General features: G+C 46.9%; 1 protein-coding gene across 1 annotated transcript in view; it reads left to right on the top strand.

Annotated features, from left to right (window-relative positions):
* LOC108283625 (thyroglobulin) overlaps positions 1–18,588 on the top strand; it is a 180,776-nt gene extending 162,188 nt beyond the window's left edge. The window contains exons 20-22 of the mRNA XM_037728416.1: positions 15,408–15,542; positions 17,175–17,365; positions 18,377–18,588. Of these exons, the coding sequence (XP_037584344.1) occupies positions 15,408–15,542; positions 17,175–17,365; positions 18,377–18,483 (433 nt within the window). The 3' untranslated portion in view covers positions 18,484–18,588. The remainder of the gene's footprint in view (positions 1–15,407; positions 15,543–17,174; positions 17,366–18,376) is intronic.
* The last annotated feature ends 4,161 nt before the right edge of the window (positions 18,589–22,749 follow it).

Here is a 22,749-nt window from a genome sequence, read left to right as displayed (position 1 = left end):
CCCACCGGGGGCTTCTCTGAGCTTCAGAACCCTTTCCACTCCAACACGCGGTCTCTCTGCTTAGAACTAGAATTGCAACCTGACCTAGAGATTCAAACAATGCCTCCAGGTTATAAGAAGAAAAATAAGTGGCAGGCCAGGGTTCCGGGAAGGAGGCATTGCGGGAGAGAAGGAATGATGACGAGAGCCCTGTGGTTTGGGTGGAGATGAGGGCACCTGCCTAATCCAGTGGTCTGTGGCCACCTGTGGCCAGGGAGGCCCAGCATGGGAAAAAGTTCCTCGAATCAGCTGTGGCAGTGTCCTTCTCGTGCCAGGGCTCTCCAGAATTCACCCTCAATGCGTGGCTCTTTTGTCTGGTTCTCTGCCTTTCTCACTTGTAAGGCAGAGATTGTGATGAAAGGTGTAACCCTCCCACAGCAGTTCATTAAAAGCCTTACAAATATGCACATACCACTGGACCCCAGAATTTACGGTGGCAAAAAATAAGAAATGAGTCTTCTACATGAGGGTGAAAACAATCAAAGCGAAACAAAATGAAAGCATTCACATCACTGCCGTCAGAATCAACAGTGCTTGGGCCCCACCTGGATGACTTTCATAGGCTACTGTAACAAAGTGCCCCCAAAACTGGGTGGCTTAAAGCAACAGAAATGTGTTGTCTCAAGTTCTGGAAGCCAGAAAGATGAAGTCAAGGTGTCAGCAGGATCGTGGTTCCTCCGCAGGCACCAGGAAAGGATGTGTTCAGGCCTCTCTCTCAACCCCTGGTGGCCTAAGGCGATTCTTGGCTCTTAGCTGTCTGTCTTCTTCTTCTGGTATTTCTTCACATCATCTTCCTGTATGCATGTCAGCTTCTGGATCCAAGTTCCCCCTTTTATAACGACACCACCTGTGTTGCTTAGGGCCTATACTAACGACCTCAGTTTTACTTGATGACCTCTATAAAGACCCCATCTCTAAATAAGGTACATTCTTGGGTACTTGGGCTAAGGACCCCAACATATCTTTTTGAGGGAGACACAGTTACCCATAACACTGCCCTTCTCTCTAAAATAACTGAATTCTGCCAAACAGGTTCTTGAGTGGCAGTGGCCCAAAGTGGTCTGTTTTGGACCTAGGATCGGGGTGGACCCCAGAGGAGCAATCCTAACTAAATGGAATCACGACCTCAGGCTCCCACGATGAGTGTGGGTTTCTCTGTTGCTGAGTAGTATCCTTATGTCCCTACAGACAGGGTTCCACTGCAGTGATCCAGGGACCTCCCATGAAACCAAGCCATGTTCACACAGAGACCCTCACAACTGCCTTCCAAGGCTTCATGACTGTCCGCACCTCAGAGCCCAGTGACCCTCCTGACACAGATGAGCACTTAGTAGGTGCTCAGGAAATCATGCTGAAGCATAGATGGTGGGGAATGAGTCCTTTCTACTTTCATTTTTAGGCTCTGCGGGCTCAGTGTGGCCACCTGTGAAGTGGGAGTAGGGAGGCAGGAGAGGTCGGAAGCACTGATTCTTCACTGGGTTCTATGGAGCCTGGAGCCTGAGCCTCTGTGAGGAAGGGGCGGGTCTGAGCCTCCCAGACCCCTTCTCCCTGTGTTACAGACTAAGCCTTGAGTAACATTTCAAGGTTTTTCAATTTAGAAAGTTTGAGAAACTCCTGGACCCAGTCACCTTTAAGGCATCATTTAGTTCTTAGTTCTATCATTTTTGGAGGAAAGAGACACTCAGATCCCTGAAACATTTTACAGTACTGGTATTGGTACTCTTATGGAGGCAAAATAATGCCCTGGTCAAAAGCAGAGATGCTGGCATCTACCATTTTGGCAAAAACCATATCCTTGAGTCTTATCAGCTCAGTGACTAAGGCAAGTCATGTAACCTTTTTGGTGACTCAGTTTTATCATCTGGCAAATGGGTTTAATAATAGGACCCATCTCAAAGGTTGTGACGACCATTAATTTTACATAAAACAGAAACAGGCAAGCAGTGCTAAAAGTATTCTGTTCTTCTTGGCCATCAGAACGCATTCTTGTCAACTCCCTGTGTGGATATCTTCCCTCACCGTCACCATCACATATGGTGCCATCTATGTAGTAGGTAATTGAATCAATGAATGACTCACAGAAACGAACTCATTTGATTTTTGGCAAGTTTACCTTATTGTCCCAAAAAGACATCTCTCTTTCTGTCTCTGCCCTGGAGCTGTCACATCTCTCATTTTATTTCTGGCTCAAATCTACATACTTAAAATATATGTGTGTTACATTTTCTGCCATCTGTCTCGTACCTCCATTTCTGTTAGCATATATTAGCTTTCCTGGCAACAGCTAGTGAAGAAAATGCAATGAATTATTGCCTTCTTATAGACTATTGTAAACTGATCACAGAATACTGTGGTTTTCTTACTGTGCACCTGGATTATAGATGATATTTTCATTCCTGAAATTGAGGGCAAACTTCTGTGGGGAAAGAATAGGCATAACAGATGGAGAGGAGACAGGGAAATCAAAATGTCTAGTGTGAGAAGAAGGTGCCAGTTTAAGATTCAGATTCAAAGAATCATAGAATATAGAAGATGAAACCGTCTAGCTCCTTCATTTTACATGTAAAGAAACAAAAGCCCAAGGATGTGAATGGATCATTTCCTCTTCCCCAAGCCAGCAAGTGGCAGTCTGGGCCCATACCCTGTTCCCTGCCCTCTCTCCAGCTTTCTTTCAATTGCACCCACTTCACCCTAAATCCTATTGAGTGCCTACAACGACCAAGTCCACTTCCTAGCTTTGTGGCCTTGGGCAAGTCGCATACCGTCTCTGAGCCTCCATGTAGCCTCACCTATATCTGGAGAGAGTGACAGGCCCTGTTCTTTAGGGCAGTAGGAGGTTTTGGGGGACAGTGCCTGCATGGTGTTTAGCCCAGAGCCAAATCTGGGTTGTGTGTCTGAATATGTCTGTGTGTGAGCATATGCATGTGTGTGTGTGAGCATATGCATGTGTCTGTGTGTGCATTACCTGGCAGCTTTGATTTCCAAGGCTACTGGTGAGAGAAAAAACTCACCAGCTTTCTGCTGTTCATCTCTGCTCACTGGGGAAACGTTGAGCCAGTTTCTCCCATGGTCTGTCTCTAGAGCCTTCTGATTTAGGAAGTGGAATTTCCAGCGGGGCCTGTAATCCAGGCCTTCTTCATGGCGGCACTGTTGACATTCAGGGCCAGATGACCATTTACTGTGGGAGGCTGTGCTGTGCATTGACGGATGTTTAGCAGCACCCCTGGCTTCTGCTCACCTGATGCCAGCAGCTCCAGTCCCTAGGCTGTGCCAACCACAAATGCCTCCAGACATTGTCAGATGTTCCCTGGGACATAATTCTTGCTGACTGAGAACCACTGCTGGGATCTGTTAGAACTGAAGTTATTACTAATGGCACCAGAAAGGAGGTAGCAACCCCTCTCCCAGATACTAGCCCTGGATCAGTGCAGGGTGTCCCCCCGCCAGGATACTCTCCGTGGCCCCATGGAGCCTCCACAAGCAGATAGAGTGCCACAGAACCAGAGGGGCGGCTTCAGTCCTTCTTTGTCACAAAGGTGACCTAGAAGGCCAACAGGTCTCCAGGTTCACACACAGAGGGACTCTGGCCAGCTGCCTTCTCCCAGGTCTGAGGCCCTAGACATTCTCTCTAATGCCTCCTGTCACTTGCCCAGGTACCTCCCAAGGCATCACCTGCATATTTTGCTAGGACCCTTCCCTCCCCGCCAATCTCCAGCATTTTTATCTCTCTGACTTGCCAGTGATGTCCTCCTCTATAAACAGCCCCTTTCAAAGGAAATACTGGCCTTGAAGGTGTGGGCATCAGTCCCAGGAGGAGCCCCATCTGTTTCCTCTGCTGCTTATGAGCATAGAACTCAGACCCTGTGGCCTGGTTTGGGGACCCCACCCCCAGCGTGCTCTGGGCCCCTGCAACTGTGGTAGAGGACACTGGTTTGTTCTCTGCTGTCCCCTGTCTTTCGAGGGCTCTGCCCCTTTCTGTATGCCTCTTTAAGCATCGGTTTCCTCATCTGGGCAGTGGAGCTGACAGTACTTATGCCCACTATGAAATATGTCAGGATTAAAGAAGACACACGGACAGCCTCGCTTCTGGGCCTAACTGCCTGGCAGAGAGTGAACACTTGTTTGGTGAACATTACGAATGCTGCTTCGTGTCTTATGCTGGAAGGATCTACATTGGAGCTTGACAGGTCCTTGGAAGAAAGCAACCACAACTGGAGTGGTTTCTGGTACCAGACATTGCCTGAGGAGCTGTAGCCACTTCAGAGTGGACATGGAAGCCTCTCATTTTAAGATGCCTGGGGGCTGGGCAAGCTGTGGAGTTCATGGTTTCTGTGGCAGTTCATCATGAGGCGGAGGGTGTGCTAGGGCATTTGAATAGTGTGCTGCCTCTGGGTCTTTCTTCTGAAGGCCTCGGCCTCCAGGGTGCTGGGATGTCATTCCTACATCTCAGTGGTGTGGAAGACGTTTCAACAAGACCACCTTTGACTTTCCTTTGAATGGAGGAGTGGGGGCTGGGGTATGGCTCTTGGGATTAGCTGTCTACTCAGGCTCCACGGAGGATGGTGGACTGGTCTTTCATTTTGGCAGAGGCAGCCCAATATAGTGTAACAGCACATCCTTTGAGAGTAAATCCACTAGAGTTTTAATCCCACATCTACCATTTGTGAGCTGTTTGCATTTAAACAAACCCCTTTACCTCAATTTCCTCACCTATAAAAGAGGTATAGCCATATCTACTTTAGAGTATGGATATTCAAGAGGATGTATATTAAACATCTGGCTCATTGCACATGTTCAGTGTTAGGTAGATAGGGTTATTTTTCTTTTAGTAAAACTAAGCCTCGGAGAGAGAAAACAAAACCCAAAACATTCAAAATGACTAAAGAAGCAATAATGTTCCTCCTTTATAAGTTGTCTCAGCCCTGGAAAACAAAGCTGTAAATTCTAGACTCAAGGCATTTTGTACACCACTCCATTTGCATTCTAGACATTACTGTGCATTCCAGAGGCTAAAGGCCTGTTAAAACATTCCAGATTCAAAATATTATCTTTTTAGTTGACTGTCTTGGCAAGTTTGTTGGAATTAACACACCAAAGGAAATATTAAGTGGATATATTATTGAACTGGATCCATCAGCCTGGCTACATCCTGTGGAATTATTTCCCAGTGTGGATGAAAATAAATCGTTTTCTGAAACTGCTCACTCCAACTCCTTGACATAATAGGGTTTGCAGCATGTATCTTCTTCAGCGTTGATTTGACAGATATTTACCTAATGCCTTCAATGCTGCAGATCCCTTTCCAGGTCCTAGAGATAAGAAACCTGCAAGGCAGAGAAGAGCTGCCTTCTTGGGACTAAGACTGTAGTTGCAGGCAGGGCTGATGGGCGTCTAGGAATAGTGTATAAAGAACAGATGGCTGGGTGCAGTGGCTCATACCTGTAATCACAGCTCTTTGGGAGGCTGAGGCGGGCAGATCACCTGAGGTCAAGAGTTCCAGATCAGCCTGACCAACATGGAGAAACCCTGTCTCTACTAAAAATACAACATTAGCCGGGCGTGGTGGTACGTTTGTAATCCCGGCTACTCGGGAGGGTGAGGCAAGAGAATCCCTTAAACCCCAGAGACGAAGGTTGTGGTGAACCTAGATCACACCATTGCACTTCAGCCTGGACGACAAGAGTGAAATTCTCAAAAAAAAAAAAAAAAAAATAGACAATACACACATCAATATGCAGCATGTGTTCCGATAGCAGCACTAGGAAGGAGGTCCAGTAGGGTGCCATGGTCAGTAGTAAGAAAAGAACTTTCTGTAAAGGTGACATTTGAGCTGAGAACTGAGAAATAAGAAGGTGTGTGATCCTCACGTAGAAGTGAGAAATCCCAAAAGAAGGATCATCAAAGGCCAAGGCCCTAAGGTGGGAAAGGGCTTGGCATATTTGAGGATAAAGAAGGCCAGGGAGCTGGAGTGTTACTAATGCTGCTTCGTGTATTATGCTGGAAGGATCCAAATCGGAGATCAACAGATCCTAGGAAGAAAGCAGCCACAACTGAAGTGGTTTCTGGTACCACGCATTGCATGAGGAGCTGTAGCCACTTCAGAGAGGACGTGAAATCCTCTCATCTTAAGACGCCTGGGGTCTGGGCCAGCTTTGGAGTTCGTAGTTTCCATCATGATGAATAGAAATTCATCATGAGGCTGAGTGTGAGCTATGACACTTGAATTGTGGCACTTGAATTGGAGTCTGTTGAGGAGGAGGAAAGTGGTTGAAGATGCATGGGGAAAAATGGGTCTTGTAGTTCACATAGGAGTTTGTAAGCTGTGGCTAGTGGAGAGATAGTATTTTATCTGAGTGTGTTGAGAGGGCATTGCAGATTTTTAAGAAAATGTATGTAATGAGCAGTGGTCTTTTCAGTCATATCCAGAACGACTCACTGAAACATCATGTGTCTTTTAAAAAAATAATAGAGTGTAGAATATCAACCTTGTTATCCAATGTGGTGGTCAGTTAGTCAGAAAACCCAAAAAAGAGAACTTGTGAAAAACAAATAAGGTGGGTGTGATGCCTTAAACATTTTATTTTAACTTTAAACATGTCAATCTGCATCCCCTGGCCGTACTTTTGGTGCAGAGTCAGAGGGTTAAACCGGAAAATGCTGTTTAGAATTCTGCCTTTAAACTTCTTGCAAAACCATAAACATAGTACATGATTTATGATTGACAGTCTGGGGTCCATGAAAGTGGGGTATCTGCATGGTATTCAAGAAATTCAATTACACATAAAATCACAGTGACTTGGACAGTTGGGTCTTGGTAAGCACACAACACAGAATGAAAGTTTGGGGCTTGGAAAGTTCATTTTTTTTCTGGGCAACAGTTATCATACTTTATAGAGAGAATAACATTTTCAGGTTAATCTAGCAGGTTAGTTGAAAACTTTGACTCTACGTGAAATAATACATCATCCAGCTCTGCTGAGCTTTAGAAAGTTAGGAAACTACTACAGACACCTCCTTTGGGGCTGGGAGTAGGACTGCACTATTGAGCGTGCATTAGGGAGCTTATTTTTAAAGGGTTACATAGCAATTTCTCTTGTAAAACGCAAGCCATTTGTAAAGCAAATAAATACTTCTTGATTAATTCATAGGCAGAATCTGAACTTTCTCGTATTAGATTTGCCCAACAAGAGGCATATTTATAAGCTTCTAATCATAAGTTATTTAACACTTCCGCCACTTCTCAAAGAAAAAAAAAAAAAGCCAGGAAAGCAAAGGGAGTTTCATTCCTCCCTGTTCCCTGATTTCCTTTGGAGAAAGCTATCAAGAGATGCTGGCTGAGGATAAGAAAGGGAGTATATTTTATGAGGATGAAGTCAACAGACTTCCTGCAGACAGAACAGAACAGCAGGGCCTGAAATACCTGCAAGCACAGGCTTTCAAATCAGTCCATTCAGATGGGCTGGAATGCAATGGACCTTTTCTCCAGCACAAGCCCCTTCATCAGCAGCACAGCTTCTGCCATGCAAAACAGTGTCTTATCTCTGTCAAGAAAGATCCCCCTCACACCCTCACTTCATTATAAGGGGAACCCAGGCTCAGCCCACCTCCCCAGCCGAATGCACTGTCACGTACATCTCTCTGGAGACACTGCCTCCATCATCCTGTTCCCTGGTAAGCCCAAACCGTTATGGATTATGGCTGCTGATCCTGGAAGCTGAGCTCAAGTCAGGAACTTGTGCAATGGATAATCTCTGCCATGCGGCTTTTGGTTTGCTGGGATGCAAGCTCAGCCTCCCTGCAGGTCCTCAGCAGCACCAGCAGGATTAATGATGAGCAGCGTGGCTGACGGGTAAGCTTGGGGACATTTTGTGAAAAGATTCTGTCTTTCCTGGACAGTTGCAGTGACCCTAGGATTTCTCAGTTCTAGCCTTTTTTTCCCACACACCTCTAGTCATCCTTCTAAAAGAAATGCAACTTACAACTCATTTGCTAAGAAACTTCTAGGGTTCCCAGCCCTTTTAAAACATGATCCTCAATTCTTCTGTTCTAGGCTGTCACACCTTTCAAAGAATTAGAGCCCAGTAGACCTTAACAAGCATGTAATTTAGTGGTGTTCAGACTCGGGATTTTTCTGGACTAGAAAAAGTTCCAATTGAGCTTCTCAGCAGGACCTGTGAGACCCAGCGCCCTGAGGACCGTTCCCTGCCGCATGCGCCAGCCCCCACGTGCCCTCGCCCTCCTTGTGCTCAGTCACACCCCTTGTCATTCCTTGCTCCATACGGAGCACAGAACCCACTCCGTGACAGCACAAGTGCTGAGTCGCTCCCCACGTGCCCTTCCTCGCCTCCTCCACTCACTAGCCCTGCTCATCCGTCCAGACACAGGTCCACCGCGGCTTCCTCCCTCTTGCTTTCCGTAAACTCCTCTCCATATTCTTGCCTGGAATAAACAGTATTTCATTTCTCTCTCTTCTTATGGTACTTGGTAAATAATTCTATCACTTGATAGATACCTACCTATCATACAACTCACAACATTTTATTTTTGAAAAGCAGTGGTTTATCTCACTTTCCTGTTAGAATGCGAGCTCCTCAGCAGAATGGCCACCTTTTGAGCCTTGGCATCTACCCAGAGGACAGCGCACAGTAGGCGTTCAGCAACTGTGGGCGGAGGAGGGTCTTAGTCCTGACACACACGCGCACACACACACACACAGTCATCCGCAGAGCTCCGTGGCCGGTCAGTTCTTTGCACAGTCTGGTTAAATGTAATTTTATCAACATCACAACCTTAACTCTTCCTGGGATGGCAACTTATAGTTTTAAAGGAATTTATACCTACTTGATCTATGAGCATCCACTGATACCAGATGGGCGGCTGAATGGGGATAATCAGACCTGACAGGAAAATCAAGCTTCAGAGACTTAGCGGTGGAAGTAGGACTCGAACCCAGCTTGCCCAGCTTGGGCACATAACATTCCCAGGCCCCAAGTCTGCCCCTCCCTGAGAGAAGGAGAAGATTCAGCTGTGGTCTGGACATAGGATGAGCAGCTGTCAGGTGAGGGGCAAGTTCCGCTGCAGTGTGATGACCAAAAACAGCAGATGACGAGTGAAAGCTAAATGCAGCCAGCCTGATCGTACATTGACACAGCTGCCACAGGTTTGGGCCTCTGATTTATCAGTGATCAGAACAGCACAGAGCAAAGAAGCCACATCAGCACACATGAACTGCCTGCCCCCAGTCTGCGAGCACCGGGGCACTCAGTTGAGTCTCTCCCTTTACCTTGTCAGACCCTGGGGTGTTCTTCCGGGTCCCCTTCTGCAGCTGCATCCAAATCCCCTTTTCTTCCTCCAGAGGATCCTGGAACCCCCAGCCAGTCCCCGGGTTCACTAAGGGCTTAGTCCGCTAATCCCAGATCTCCTCTTCAGAGGCTCCACTGTGTGTGCCTCCTCCAGATGTCCCTTAAACTGCTCAAAATAACTCCTGCATCCTGATAGAGATCAGCTCTGCTAAGGAAAAAGCAAAGCAGAAATCCTCATACACAACAGGCTCTCAAATTAAACAGATGGGATGGGCTGGAATGCCAGGCCTTTCCCCCAAAGCAGTGTTCTGTGGCATTTCCAACGTCACAGACAGTGGTGGCCTTGAGCTGGCTCATGTAAGTTCCTGAAAGCCGGCGGTATACATTGCTTCCCAGTGCCATGCTCAATGATATCACTTTGAAATTGGCTAAGGTGGCAGTATTTACACTGTAAAAACTGGCAAATACTACAAATAGGATTTCCTTTTCCCCAGAGAGTCGATGATTAAACTTTTTTCTCTTTTTGAGATAAGGTATCACTTTGTCACCCAGGCTGGAGTGCAGTGGTGCAATCATGGCTCACTGCAGCCTCGACCTCTTGGGCTCGAGTGATTCCTCCTGCCTCAGCCTCCCAAGTAGCTGGGACTATAGGCACACGGCATCATGCCCAGCTAATTTTTGTATTTTTTGTAGCGATGGGGTCTTGCCATTGTTGCTCAGGCTGGTCTTGAATTCCTGAGTTCAAGTGATCCACCTGCTTTGGCCTCCCAAAGTCCTGGGATTATACCCATGAGCCACCACACCCAGCTGATTATTAAACATTTATCAGCACATGACTTTCTTGAGAATGTGATGGAGGATATGAAATGTCCCTCAGGAAAGACGCACCTATACACTTCACAACATTTTACATGTAATTTTAGGGACCTTGTGGAACTCCAAAACCCTACAATGGGACCTCCCCAACTCCCTGCGAGTTACGAACCCCCACTCTTAAGCTTCCAGATGTCTCTCTTAGGTAATCAGAAAGGAAATAGGTATATGAGCCAGAAACTGGATCAGAGAGATGAAAAATATTTTGTTAGTAAATGTTTAGTGTCTGAGATAAGCATAATTGTGTCACCATTTTTCAGAGGAGGACACTGCAGCCCAGAGACATTAGACAGCTTGTTGAAGATTGCACAATCGTCAGTGACTGGGCTGGGGTTTCCACAGAGCACTCTGGCCTTGCAAGTTGATTTCTGTTCACTAGATCATTTGGAATGCAGCTTTCTCTGGAGGAAACAGTAGACCAGCCTGTTGTGGTAGCAGTTATGCCTCCCAAAATGTCCAAGTCCTACACACTGAAACCTGTGAATATGTTACCTTCCATGGCAAAGAAACTTAGCAGGTGTGATTAAGGTTCAAGACCTTGAGATGGGAGGTTATCCTGGTAGGGTTGATTTAGTCACCTAAGCAGGGGAGTGCTCCAAAGAGATGGAGCATGAGAAGGACGTGGCCACTCTGAGGATGAAGGAAGGTTCTGATCGGCAGCCTCTAGTCGCTGGGAAAGGCCCTCAGTTTGTAGCCAGCAAGAAAACGGGGACCTGGGTCCTCTGTCTCAAGAAACTGAATTCTGCCACAAACCTGAATGGTCAAGAGAAGAATTCTCCCCAGAGCTTTCGGAAGGAACGCAGCCCATGCACCTTTTGATTTTAGTCCACTAACAGCCATCCTAGATTTCTGAACTCCAGACACTATCAGAGAGTCATTTGTGTTGTTTTAAGCCACTGAGTTTGTGGTCATTTCTTAGGGGAGCAATGGAGAACTAACACAGCCAGTTTTCCAGAAGGGCCTCCTGAGAAGCAGGAGTTTCACCTTCCATCGCATTGTGAGGAGGAGGACTAAGCCCCAGCGGGAAGAAAGCTGGCCAGACATTACTGGAGGAAGAAAGAGGAAGGGGCCCTGTTAACCCTGGGCCTCCTGGCTACTCTGTAGCCACCGCAGAGGGAGTGTGGTGATTGAGAAATGACAGCTTCAACAAGAGGGCAATGAGGCCGTGAGAAACCTGTGCAAGACACAAGGGGACCGCAGACCACAGATCTGCAGACCGAGGCTTCAGTCCCGGCGTCACCACTAAACAGTTACGGGGCCTCGGTAAGAAAATGGCCTCTTTGAGCCCAAGTTTCCTCCAGGGTTGAAAGGAGTAATACCTATTCACACGGTGGATGCAACGGCAAGGGTGAAAAACATTTGAAAATTACCAACTTTGAGTTTATGTGAGAGATTATTTTTATTGTCAATGTAATGACAACTTCTCTTTGCCTGGTATTTTTTGTTTTGTGATCCTTTTCCTAACAACTTACATCACGAACACTTTTAAGGGGTCCTCAGTCCCCGGTGCATAGGTAGACTCCACAGAGCCGGGGATTCGGGGCCTGGGAGTTGTGGGTTTGAGCTCTGGCTCTCCTGTATCTCGGGCCTGTCCCTTTCTCTGTCTGAGCCTTCAGCTATCACCTGGAAAGTAAGTGAATGGTAACATTCACTTCTCCGGCAGCCCTTGATTGTTGGTAATCACAGCTGCCAAAGATCTACCACATTGCCTGGCACAGCACAGGTGCCCTGGAATTGGGGGCTATGAGCAGATATTGGGTGGAGCTGGCTGCAAAACGGGTCACCTTGGCCACCACGGAATCTGAGGCTCTTTCCTGAGCTTCTCACAGTTACTTCTGACATTGCACAAGGGACTTAGCTCTTTGGGTCCCAGGAGCCTACAAATCTCAATGACACTCACTACTTCCTGCTCCCCTCTCAATCAATAGGAAAGTTTCTTCCTTCTATAAGAAGGCCCTGGATACTTGAGAAAATTGTAAAGAGATGCCGCACTTGGTGACTGTTGTTCTCCTCTTCCTAGTCATGCTGTATGTCCTACATGGCTGCATACTCCTTCTATGATGACTTCCAGTGCAGTGGCCCAATACTGACAAATAACCTAATCATAATAATAGCAGGCATTTGTAAAAACACTTCTTTTGGCTGGGCGCAGTGGTTCACGCCTATAATCCCAGCACTTTGGGAGGCCAAGGCGGGTGGATCAAGAGGTCAAGAGATTGAGACCATCCTGGCCAACATGGTGAAACCCCGTCTCTACTAAAAACACAAAAATTAGCTAGGCATGGTGGAGCATGCCTGTAATCCTAACTACTTGGGAGGCTGAGGCAGGAGAATAGTTTGAACCCAGGAGGCAGAGGTTGTAGTGAGCCAAGATTGTGTCACTGTACTCCAGCCTGGGTGACAGAGGAAGACTCTGTCTCAAAAAAGAAAAAAGAAAGAAAGAAAAGGAAAAAAAAAACACTTCTTTTAGATAGGCCTTCAACGTGCAATAGCTTATGCTATCGATATTTTATGAAGAGGAAGCAGATGTATGGAAAAGTCAAAGGATGCGTACAAAGTTACAGAAGCTGTAAGTTTCAGAGCTGAATCTCATCTGAGTGATGAGTTTATGTTTGTTTTTCTATACCCTGCTGCCAGTCACATGTATGCCTGGTGACCAATCATCTTCTGGCCAGAGTAGGAATACTGGCTCTCAAATCCTGAGGCCTCAGAGTTAGGGAAGGACCCCTGAACCTCAGCTGTCACCACAGTCCCCAGCTTGAGAAGAATGGGGGCAACAAGAAGGTGCCTTCTTCACTTGAAGTGTTCCCCTTCAAAGCCCTAAGCTAGAGGGTCCCTTTTCCCAGTCTCTTGGATAATCGCAAGGAATCTCTCTGAGTCTTAGCCAGAGTTAGACTGTCTATCCACAAATCATTGCACTTCATAGAATTGCACCTCCACACAAATTGCTTTTATCTGGGAGCCACTGCAGTCTAGTCATTTCCCAGAACATCTGTCTGCTGGCTACCTCTGCCCATTATACCAGCAGGGATGAGAACTGCTGGGTCAGAGATGCTTCCAGGAACATAAAGACAGTTGATTGCATCAAGAGGTGAACCAATGAAGTGAGAAAGAACTGGACCACATTTTATTTCCCTTTTAAATAGCTACTCCAACACCATCTTATTTTGATCTTCACAGCAGCACTATGAGGTAGGGAGTTTATATGGCTTGGCTCTGTGTCCCCACTCAAATCTCATCTCAAAATGTAATCCACAGAGTTACAATTACAGGGAGGGAGTCAGTGGGAGGTGATTGGGTCATGAGAACAGTTTTCTCCATGATGTTCCAGTGATACTGAGTGAGTTCTCATGAGATCTGATGGTTTTAGAAGTGGTGATTTCCCTGCTCTCTTCTTTCTCCTGCTGCTTTGTGAAGAAGGTGCTTGCTTCCCCTTCACCTTCTGCCATGATCGTAAGTTTCCTGAGGCCTCCCCAGCCGTGTGTTATTATAAGTCAATTAAACCTCTTTCCTTTATAAATTACCCAGTCTCGGGTATGTCTTTATAGCAGTGTGAAAACAAACTGATACAGGAGTTACATACCCATTTCACAGATGAGAAAGTAGGAAATCAAGGAGGCCAAGTAATTTGTCAGATGTCACTCAGCTTGAAGGTGGAGGAGCCAGGACCCAGGCATGGGAGCGCCCCTAGGCCCTAATGCTTTTTGTTAACATCATGTGTTCTGGAAACTTCAGCTTTGATCTGACTCTGCTGTTCACTTACTCTGTGTCTCTGGGCAAGTCAGGAAACTGTAAGAGATCTAATTTTCCTGGTCTGTAAAATTAGAGGCTGGCTTTTGTAATAAGATGGGGCCAGTGACAAAGTTAGCGGGCATGGTCTCCACACAAGACCACTCTGATACCAGCTGAAAATGCAGGGATTTCCCAAACCACTCTCAGGCTGGATAATTCACTGGAAGGACTCAGAATTCACTAAGAGCTATGACACTCACCACAATGATTTATTACAGGGAAAGGACACTGATTAAGATCGGCCAATGGAAGAGAGGCACAGAGCCCAGGAGGGTTCCAAGTATGAAGCTCCATTGTCCCCTCCCTGTGGAGTTGGGATGCATTACTCTCTGCGCTGAGGCTCACCCAGCATTGGTATTCAAAGCTTTACTGGAGTTCCATTACATAGGCAGATTGATTGACTGATCAATTACCATGAGATTACTCTCAGTTTACAGGTTGTCTGATACCATGTGACCCAAAGCTCCCACACTAAATCACATGGTTGTTCTTTTTGGCATGGCCAGTCCCCACCTAAGACTGTCGGGTAGGTCCATGTCCACCCTACATTCCAGTGTGGCCAGCCTCTGCCCTACTCCTAGCAAGTATGACTCACCTTCCAGAAGCCAAGGGCAAAGTCCAGACCTCTCTTTGGGCAAAGACAAATTCTTTGCTATGCAGTGGTGAAATCCTTTCTGGCTCTTCACTCTAGCACACTCCCCAGTTCACAATGCTCCCTCCATGGCCCGTGAACCAAGCTCCTCAGCACCAGCTCCAGCTCACGCCATTCACACCACTGGACTGACTTCTGAGTCATCATTCTCACCTGGCTTCTGCTTCCTAGATATTCAGTCCAGACTAGCATGTATTTATTGAACAACTCCTATTTGCCAGCCACTGTGCTGGGATGGGCTCCATGGATAAATGTCATCCTTGAAGAGTTGTGAGAGTGTGGATTGTATATGCAAAAGAGCTAGTGCAGAGAATGGGCTCAAATACAAGCTACTTTCATGATTGCTTTTTCAGTGACTAGATGAACACCAGTATCCAGTGATACCATAAGTATCATGGTTAGAATATGATCAAAAACTCATTGTGTTGGGAAGTTTCTCACAGGCATTTATTTCTAGAGAGTGAAGTGTTAGGCATTGGTCTCACTTCAGCCAACAGACATGCCACCGATGTGTCCCCAAGGGGCCACTGAACTAAATTTAGGCCAAGCCAAATCTTCACTAAACTGAGCACTGAACAGGACCCTTAAACATGATGTAAAGGAGGGAAGGCCTCGGTTTTGAAAGAAGGTTGGTTTTTGGTTTGTATGCTTTTTGTTTTGGAAGAAATATTGGTTTTTGGTTTGTTTCCGTTTTTGAGTAGCTGGCTTCTTCTTGACCTTTTGCTGCTGCTTCTCCTCTGTTTTCTCAGCCTGGAGTTGCTGGCAGATGTTCAGTTTGCCTTTGGGCTTCCCTTCTATCCAGCCTACGAGGGGCAGTTTTCTCTGGAGGAGAAGAGCCTGTCACTGAAAATCATGCAGTACTTTTCCCACTTCATCAGATCAGGGTAAGTGGGCCTTGTCCAGAATGCTGTTACTGTGCTCTTCCTCCCCTTCCTTCAAGCAGAGCGCAAAGGCCCAGTTTACATCGATGGACTCACCCTTTCCTCCCTAGACATTACAGTCACCAGCCACTGGGCTCCCTGTCTCGGTCACCCTCTCCTAGCCAAAACTGCTTTTGCATACATTAATCTTCATGAAGAAAAGCTCTGATTATATCAGCTGGATTCCATGACTCTAGGTCAGGGTTTCTCAACCTTAGTGCTGTTGACATTGGGAGCTGGGTAAGTCCTGGCTGTGTCCTGTGCGCTGTAGGATGTTTCACAGCATCCCTGGCCACTAGATGCCCACCAGATGCCAGTGGTGCTCATCTCGGCCCAGTTTTGAGAACCAAACATGTCAGATGTCCTCTGGAGGGCAAACCACTTGGAGGAGAGCCACTCTCTCTCCATAGAGGGGAATCCCAGTGCCATGGGTTTTCAGCTCAAGTTGAAATGCTCAGGGCCCTCCTTTATTCACCTCGAGGCTCTTCCTCTTCCCTGCCTGCCTCTACTCCAGTCCAGTTAGGCATACTCCCCATCCCCACCTACATAATTGGTTCCTGCGCTTTCCTTTTCCTGTTACCATCATCAGATAACAGGCTTTTCCACTCTACCCCTCCCCGGTTCACAATGCTCACTCCATGGCCCGTAAACCAGGCTCCTCAGCACCAGCCCCAGCTCGGGCCATTCACACCACTGGACTAGCTTCCAAGTCATTATTCCCACCTGGCTGCTGGCTAATGTGCATGGATTACCTAGACTGTGCTAGGTTCCCTGGAAAGGTAAAAAGATGCAGAAGTCGTGGCCCAGTTCCCAGCTACTAATAGTCCGAAAACATAAAAATGAACCATAATTCAAAGCAGGAGAAAATAAAGCTTTATGCAGTTTGTTGTGGGAGGTGAGCAGAAGAATACATTTCTTCTAATTAGGGTTTTAGAAAATATTTCACTGGGGATGTCACATGTAAGCTGGGCCTTGGGGGATGAGTAGAATATTCAGACAAGCAAAGGGGAGGAAGGCACTTCCAGGAGAGAAGGTCCACGCAAATGCAGCAGTCATGAGAGGACACGCCTTGTCTGGGAAGCGCCAGGTGGTTGCAGGGCTGGCATTTGGGCTACACGCAGGACATGCTGGAAGATGGGCCTGGGCAGCAAGTTTGGGAAGGAGCCGGTATCTGAACAGGCGCCATGTCCCCTTTATAGGGCAGCTGGCCTGCAGATTCACCCTCCTGCCCAGGCCTTGACAAACAAGGACATTTCAAAGGCTAGTTCTGGTGTCTAGATCTGAGGATATCAGGAAAGAGAAGAGCACAGTGATCTCCTGAACATTCACAAAAACAGAAGGGCAGCACGAGGCCCTGGGTGATGCTACCAGGTCATGACCTCAACACCTTTCCTCTCCCAGAAATGGCCTAGCTTTGTGGTGCTGTAGTCAAGATCACAACCCCAGAAGCCAGATCCGGGGGGTTCACATGCAGCCCTGACACTTACAGATACCTGAATTGTCCCTCAGATATCAAGGGCAAGTGGGAAGTGATTCAAGTGATGAAAGGAAAGACAAGTTTCCCTCATGGGGATTTCTTTCTTCTCGTTTTCCCAGAAATCCCAACTACCCTTATGAGTTCTCACGGAAAGTGCCTGAATTTGCAACCCCCTGGCCTGACTTTGTACCCAGCGCTGACGGAGAGAACTACAAGGAGTTCAGTGCACTGCTCCCCAATCGACAGGGCCTGAAGAAAGCCGATTGCTCCTTCTGGTCCAAGTACATCTCGTCTCTGAAAGCATCTGCAGGTAGCAAAGCCCTGGGATAGACAGGGACCAAGGGGAGGGGGCTGGGTCTTGATCTCAGCATCTGCTGTGCTCTCTGCACAAGACCTGTGCTGTGTGCACTGGAGCCAGGGGTCACCAGTGCCAATGGCACAGTCCCTTCCCATGAGGTGTTCATGGTCTGGGAAGCTCTGCATTGCCAAGGGTCTCCTGATCTGATGTAGGGCGGAAGGAGAAGCAAGAGAGGCACAGGAAGAGGGCAGTGGGGTGACTAGGAGCGAAGGTCTTTGGGGGTTAGAGTGATGAACCAGCATCAAGGCTTCCAGCCTAGAACACTGGTACAGGAAGAGAAGGGAGTGTTTGGAACCTCACCCTCACAGCCCTTGAAGGGCTAGGTGGAAAATCTTGGAGAGGCAATCCTAGCCAGGGGAAAAGTGGACATTTCTACCTCTTCCTGTTGCAGAGATGTTAAGGAGAGAAAATAAATCACAATGAAGGCACTGGGAATAGAGAGTAAACACAGTGCTCTTGGGAAGCTTTGGAATAACGGGCGTGAGTGACGCAACCCAGGGATGCCCTTCCACTTTCCGGAGGCCATGATGGAAGCTGTGCCTGGGCGAGTGGGAGCCCGGAGGAAGGAGGACTCACTCCTGGAGGCTCTGGGAAGGGTCCCCAGGAGAGGTGATGCCTGGGATGTGGATTTTAGAATCCCAGGAGTTTTTCAGGTGCAGAGAAATGGGAGTGGGCCATTAAACAGGGACGTGATCTTGTCCAGCACATAGTTTAGATTTTCAACTGTATTTTTAGTTTCCAAGGCCAAGTGGCTGTCTGCTGACAGTGAACCCAAGTACCATCATACCCTTAGCATGTCCCTATAGCCAGGGGATGATTCTGACACCTCAGTGGATGTGCCTGTCTAAAGGGCATTAACAGGAAATGCTCACTGGAGGCTGGGGTCTCTTTGGGCCAAAAGGAAGGGACCAGAGAGAAGTCCTAATCTGGTTTGGACCAACCCTCCTTGCCCACCTGTTTCAGATGGAGCCAAGGGCGGGCAGTTGGCAGAGAGTGAAGAGGAGGAGTTGACGGCTGGATCTGGGCTAAGAGAAGACCTCCTAAGTCTCCAGGAACCCTACAGCAAGTGACCAGCCCCTGAGTGCCCCCAAAACCCCACCCGCGGCTGCCAGCTATGAGCATGTTTTTCTCTAAAATAGCCACTTACTTTCAATAAAGTATCTGCATGCAGTGAAGCATTGCTGACTCTAATTTGTGAAGCCAAGGCAATTCTTGGGTAACACCAACTGCATCTTAATCCTCTTTCCAAGGTTTGAAACCCAGGCTGCTCTTTCCATTCAACAAATCTTTGTGAGCATCTGTTATGCACCAGGCCCTGTGCTGTGTGCTGGGAAACGAGGACTTTGGTAGCCTAGAAGGAGAGAATGCTGGGTAAAAAGTGGCACAAAAAATTGGATCCATCAAGAGCAGGCCCCAGGTGGCACAGTCCCACCTGAGTGGTGGGAAAGACTAACTCACAAAGGTTCCAGAGTGGAGGTAAAAGACTGACTGGAACGGGTGCAATGGTCCAGCGAGAAGCAATGCACTCTGAAGCAAGACCGTGAGGATGGAGATGGGGCAACAAACAGAGTCACAGGCCCCGGAGGAAGCAGAATTGATGGAACTTGATTAAATGTGAGAGGGAGTTGGCGCAAGGAGATAGAATTACCCCAAATTGGATTCCCAGATAAGCGATGTTCGCCCTCCTGAGGGACACACGTGGAAGGCAAATCTTCCAGTTAACACTTCGTCTCTCCACCCTCTTCACACACACATGGACACACACTTCACACAAAGTAAAAGCAAGTGGAGCTGGTTAACAGTCTTGTTCATTTAGACGGCATGCCATAAAACGCATTTGCACCCATCATCTTATTTGAGTTCAGAACAAATTAAAGATGATTTGTAGGTTGGGATTATTGTCCTAGCTTGCAAATGTGGAAGGAGAGGCTCAGAAAGACTTACACTATACCTATATTCACACAGTGAAGACGAGAAAGATCAGAGTCCGACTCAGATTTTCCCATTTATCTGTTTCCATGCACTGTATGGACTATAAATTACAGGCTTGGGCCGTGTTATGTGTCCTACAAAACCTACTGATAGCACTGAAAGTCCTGAGTAGCCTCCAACCTGCATTTTAGGCCCTGTTAGGATGGTTCAGTGAATGCACCTAAGTACTGAACTAAAAGGCCTTAACTAAAGGAAACTCAATAGATAGATGGTCCCCAGGGTTGGTCGATTGGTCAGTGTCTCAATGATATCATCAAGGACCCAGAGTCCTTACAATCATCCTCTTTGCCATCTTCAGCACCTGAATGGTGTTTCAATTCACTGACACATTATAGCTGCCATAGCTCCAGACATCACACACAACCCCCAACAGCATCTCATGCTGGAGACAAATGGGGAAGGAGCTAAATGGCTTTTCCCCCAAGGGCTTCTTTCTTTTTTCAGAGGAAATTTTTTCTCCCAGAAGTTCTCAGCAGAATTCCCCTTATATCTTTTTGACTAAAACTAAGTCATGTGCTCCCTTTTTTTCTTTTTTTGAGATGGAGTTTCACTCTTACCACCCATGCCACAGTGCAATGGCACGATCTCCGTTCACCACCACCTCTGCCTCCCGAGTTCAAGGATTCTCCTGCTTCAGCCTCCCAAGTAGCTGGAATTACAAGCACGCACCACCATGCTTGACTAATTTTTTTTTTTTTTGGATTTTTAGTAGAAACAGAGTTTCACTATGTGAGTCAAGCTGGTCTCAATCTCCTGGCCCAAAGTGCTGGGATTACAGGCGTGAGCCACCACGGCTGGCCATATGCTTCCTTTTAAACCATCACTGGCAATGAGGGATGAAAAGGCCTCTGTGATCCAATTATACCAGGCATGACTTATCCTCCAGGATAGGACATATTGCTGTCCCAACAGACCTGGAGTGCAGTTATCAGCAATGAATGAGGAGACAGTTATTGGGTAGACAATGGATGCTCCCAAGACTATGGGAGTTGGGGCCATTCCCCCATGCTTAGGGCTGTCCTGGCATGGCCCAGGGTTGGAGTTGGCCTCAAACACCCTTTTCCCCCTTTAGTGCAGTGTGGGTTGAAAATCACGTGCTATGTTTGGAAGTGTTCTCAAGTTCCTGACATCAGAGGTCATGGCCCTGGTCCTTCCTCGATACCCTTAACCCAAAGTGAGGCTTCAGGATCTGAGTGCTCAGACGGAGGCAGAAGACATGGCTCCAGGAGGCAGTGCCCTGCATTCTCACTGTGTTTGGCTCTCCTGCGGTATCCAGATGGGGGTGGGGGATGGTGGTGGATGAGACCTCTATTAGTTGTCTGTGGCTACTGTTAAAAGTTTCACAAATGGGGTGGCTTGAAACAACAGAAATATATTCTTTTTTAGTTATGGACACCAGAGGCCCTGGACTGAGGTGTTACCATGGCCATTCCCCTCCGAGACTCTGAATGGAGATCCAGCCCAGACCTCTCTCCTACCTTCCAGTGGCTGCTGGTGACCAGTGGTGTTTCTTAGCTCCTGACTGCCTTCTGATCCCTTCCTCTGTCCTTACTGGCCTTCTCTGTGCATCAAACTTCCCTCTCCTTTCTCTCAGAAGGACACTAGTCATTGGATTTGGGCCATCTAATCTCAAGGTCCCTAATTTAATTATATGTGCAAAGACCTTAATTCTAGATAAGTTCACATCCACAGAGTTAGGACTTAGATGTGTCTTTTGGACAGGTCACAATTTAACCCACTCTGGGACCCAGGGCTTGGGGACTGGACAGCATGTCAGGGAGGGGTGGGGAGCTAAGCTGATGCAGTGATGTGGGAAAGCCCTCAGATCAGACCAGCTAAGGAGAGGAAGAGGAAGGGTATCTGGAAGGCCTTTCTGGCATAGCCCTCTCTATAGCCTGGCCCTATAATTAATAGAATTATTAATAATAATAATTATTATATTATATTAATATATTTTATATTTATAATATAATATATTATATTAATAACACTTATATTAATATTATTATGTTAATAACATTAATAATTCTATTAATAATAATTAATAGAATTATTATTCTATTAATAATTATAGAAATAAAATAACAGCGATGCCATTTACCAAGGTCTCAAGCCCTATGTGAGGCTCTGTCTTCTGAACACTGTCTCACTTTTCTTTCCCAAAGGAAAGTTTGTTCTTTTGTTGCCAACGGGAATTCAGTGCTTGATATTCTACCTCTGAAGCTCTGTTCCTTTGTTGTTTTTTTTTCCCATTTATTTTATTGCATTTTAGGTTTGGGGGTACATGTGAAGAACATGCAAGATTGTTGCATAGGTACACACATGGCAGTGTGGTTTGCCGCCTTCCTCCCCATCACCTACATCCGGCATCTCTCCCCTTGCTATCTCTCCCCAACTCTCCACCCCCCACCATCCCTCCCCTATTTCCCCCCAACTGACCCCAGTGTGTAGTGCTCCCCTCCCTGTGTCCATGTGTTCTCATTGTTCAACACCCGCCTGTGAGTGAGAACATGCGGCATTTGATCTTCTGCTCTTCTGTCAGTTTGCTGAGAATGATGGTTTCCAGGTTAATCCATGTCCCTACAAAGGACACAAACTCATCGTTTTTGATGGCTGCATAATATTCCATGGTGTATATGTGCCACATTTTCCCTATCCAGTCTATCGTCGATGGGCATTTGGGTTGGTTCCAGGTCTTTGCTATTGTAAACAGTGCTGCAATAAACATTCATGTGCACATGTCCTTATAGTAGAACGATTTGCAATCCTTTGGATATATACCCAGTAATGGGATTGCTGGGTCAAATGGAATTTCTATTTCTAGGTCCTTGAGGAATCGCCACACTGTCTTCCACAATGGTTGAACTAATTTACACTCCCACCAACAGTGTAAAAGTGTTCCTATTTCTCCACATCCTCTCCAGCATCTGTTGTCTCCAGATTTTTTAATGATCGCCATTCTAACTGGTGTGAGATGGTATCTCAATGTCTGTTTTCAGTTAAAGTGAAAATTCCCTCCAGCAAAAGGGTACGAGGTTTCTCCTCCACCAGCCCCTTATTGGCACTTTGAAGTGAGGTAGACTGGGCTGTAGTACCATGTTTTTCCAGCTGTTTGGGTGAATTGAAGTAATTCCTTGGCCCAGTGTTTTCCATCCTTGACCATTCATTGAAATAACCTGGAAACTTTCACAAAATCCCCCACCATATCCCAGACCAATTAGATCAGAATCCCTGGAGGACGGGGCCAGGCATTAAGAGATTGCTATGCATGTCAGGAGTGGACACCACTCCTAATCTCTCTGATCTGCTGTTTCCCCACCTGTAGAATAGATTCAATTACATTT

The sequence above is a fragment of the Cebus imitator genome, unplaced genomic scaffold (genome assembly GCF_001604975.1).
Source record: "Cebus imitator isolate Cc_AM_T3 unplaced genomic scaffold, Cebus_imitator-1.0 Scaffold13, whole genome shotgun sequence".
Classification (NCBI taxonomy): domain Eukaryota; kingdom Metazoa; phylum Chordata; class Mammalia; order Primates; family Cebidae; genus Cebus; species Cebus imitator.
Note: the sequence above shows the minus strand (reverse complement) of the source record. Positions and strands in the feature narration are given on the sequence as shown.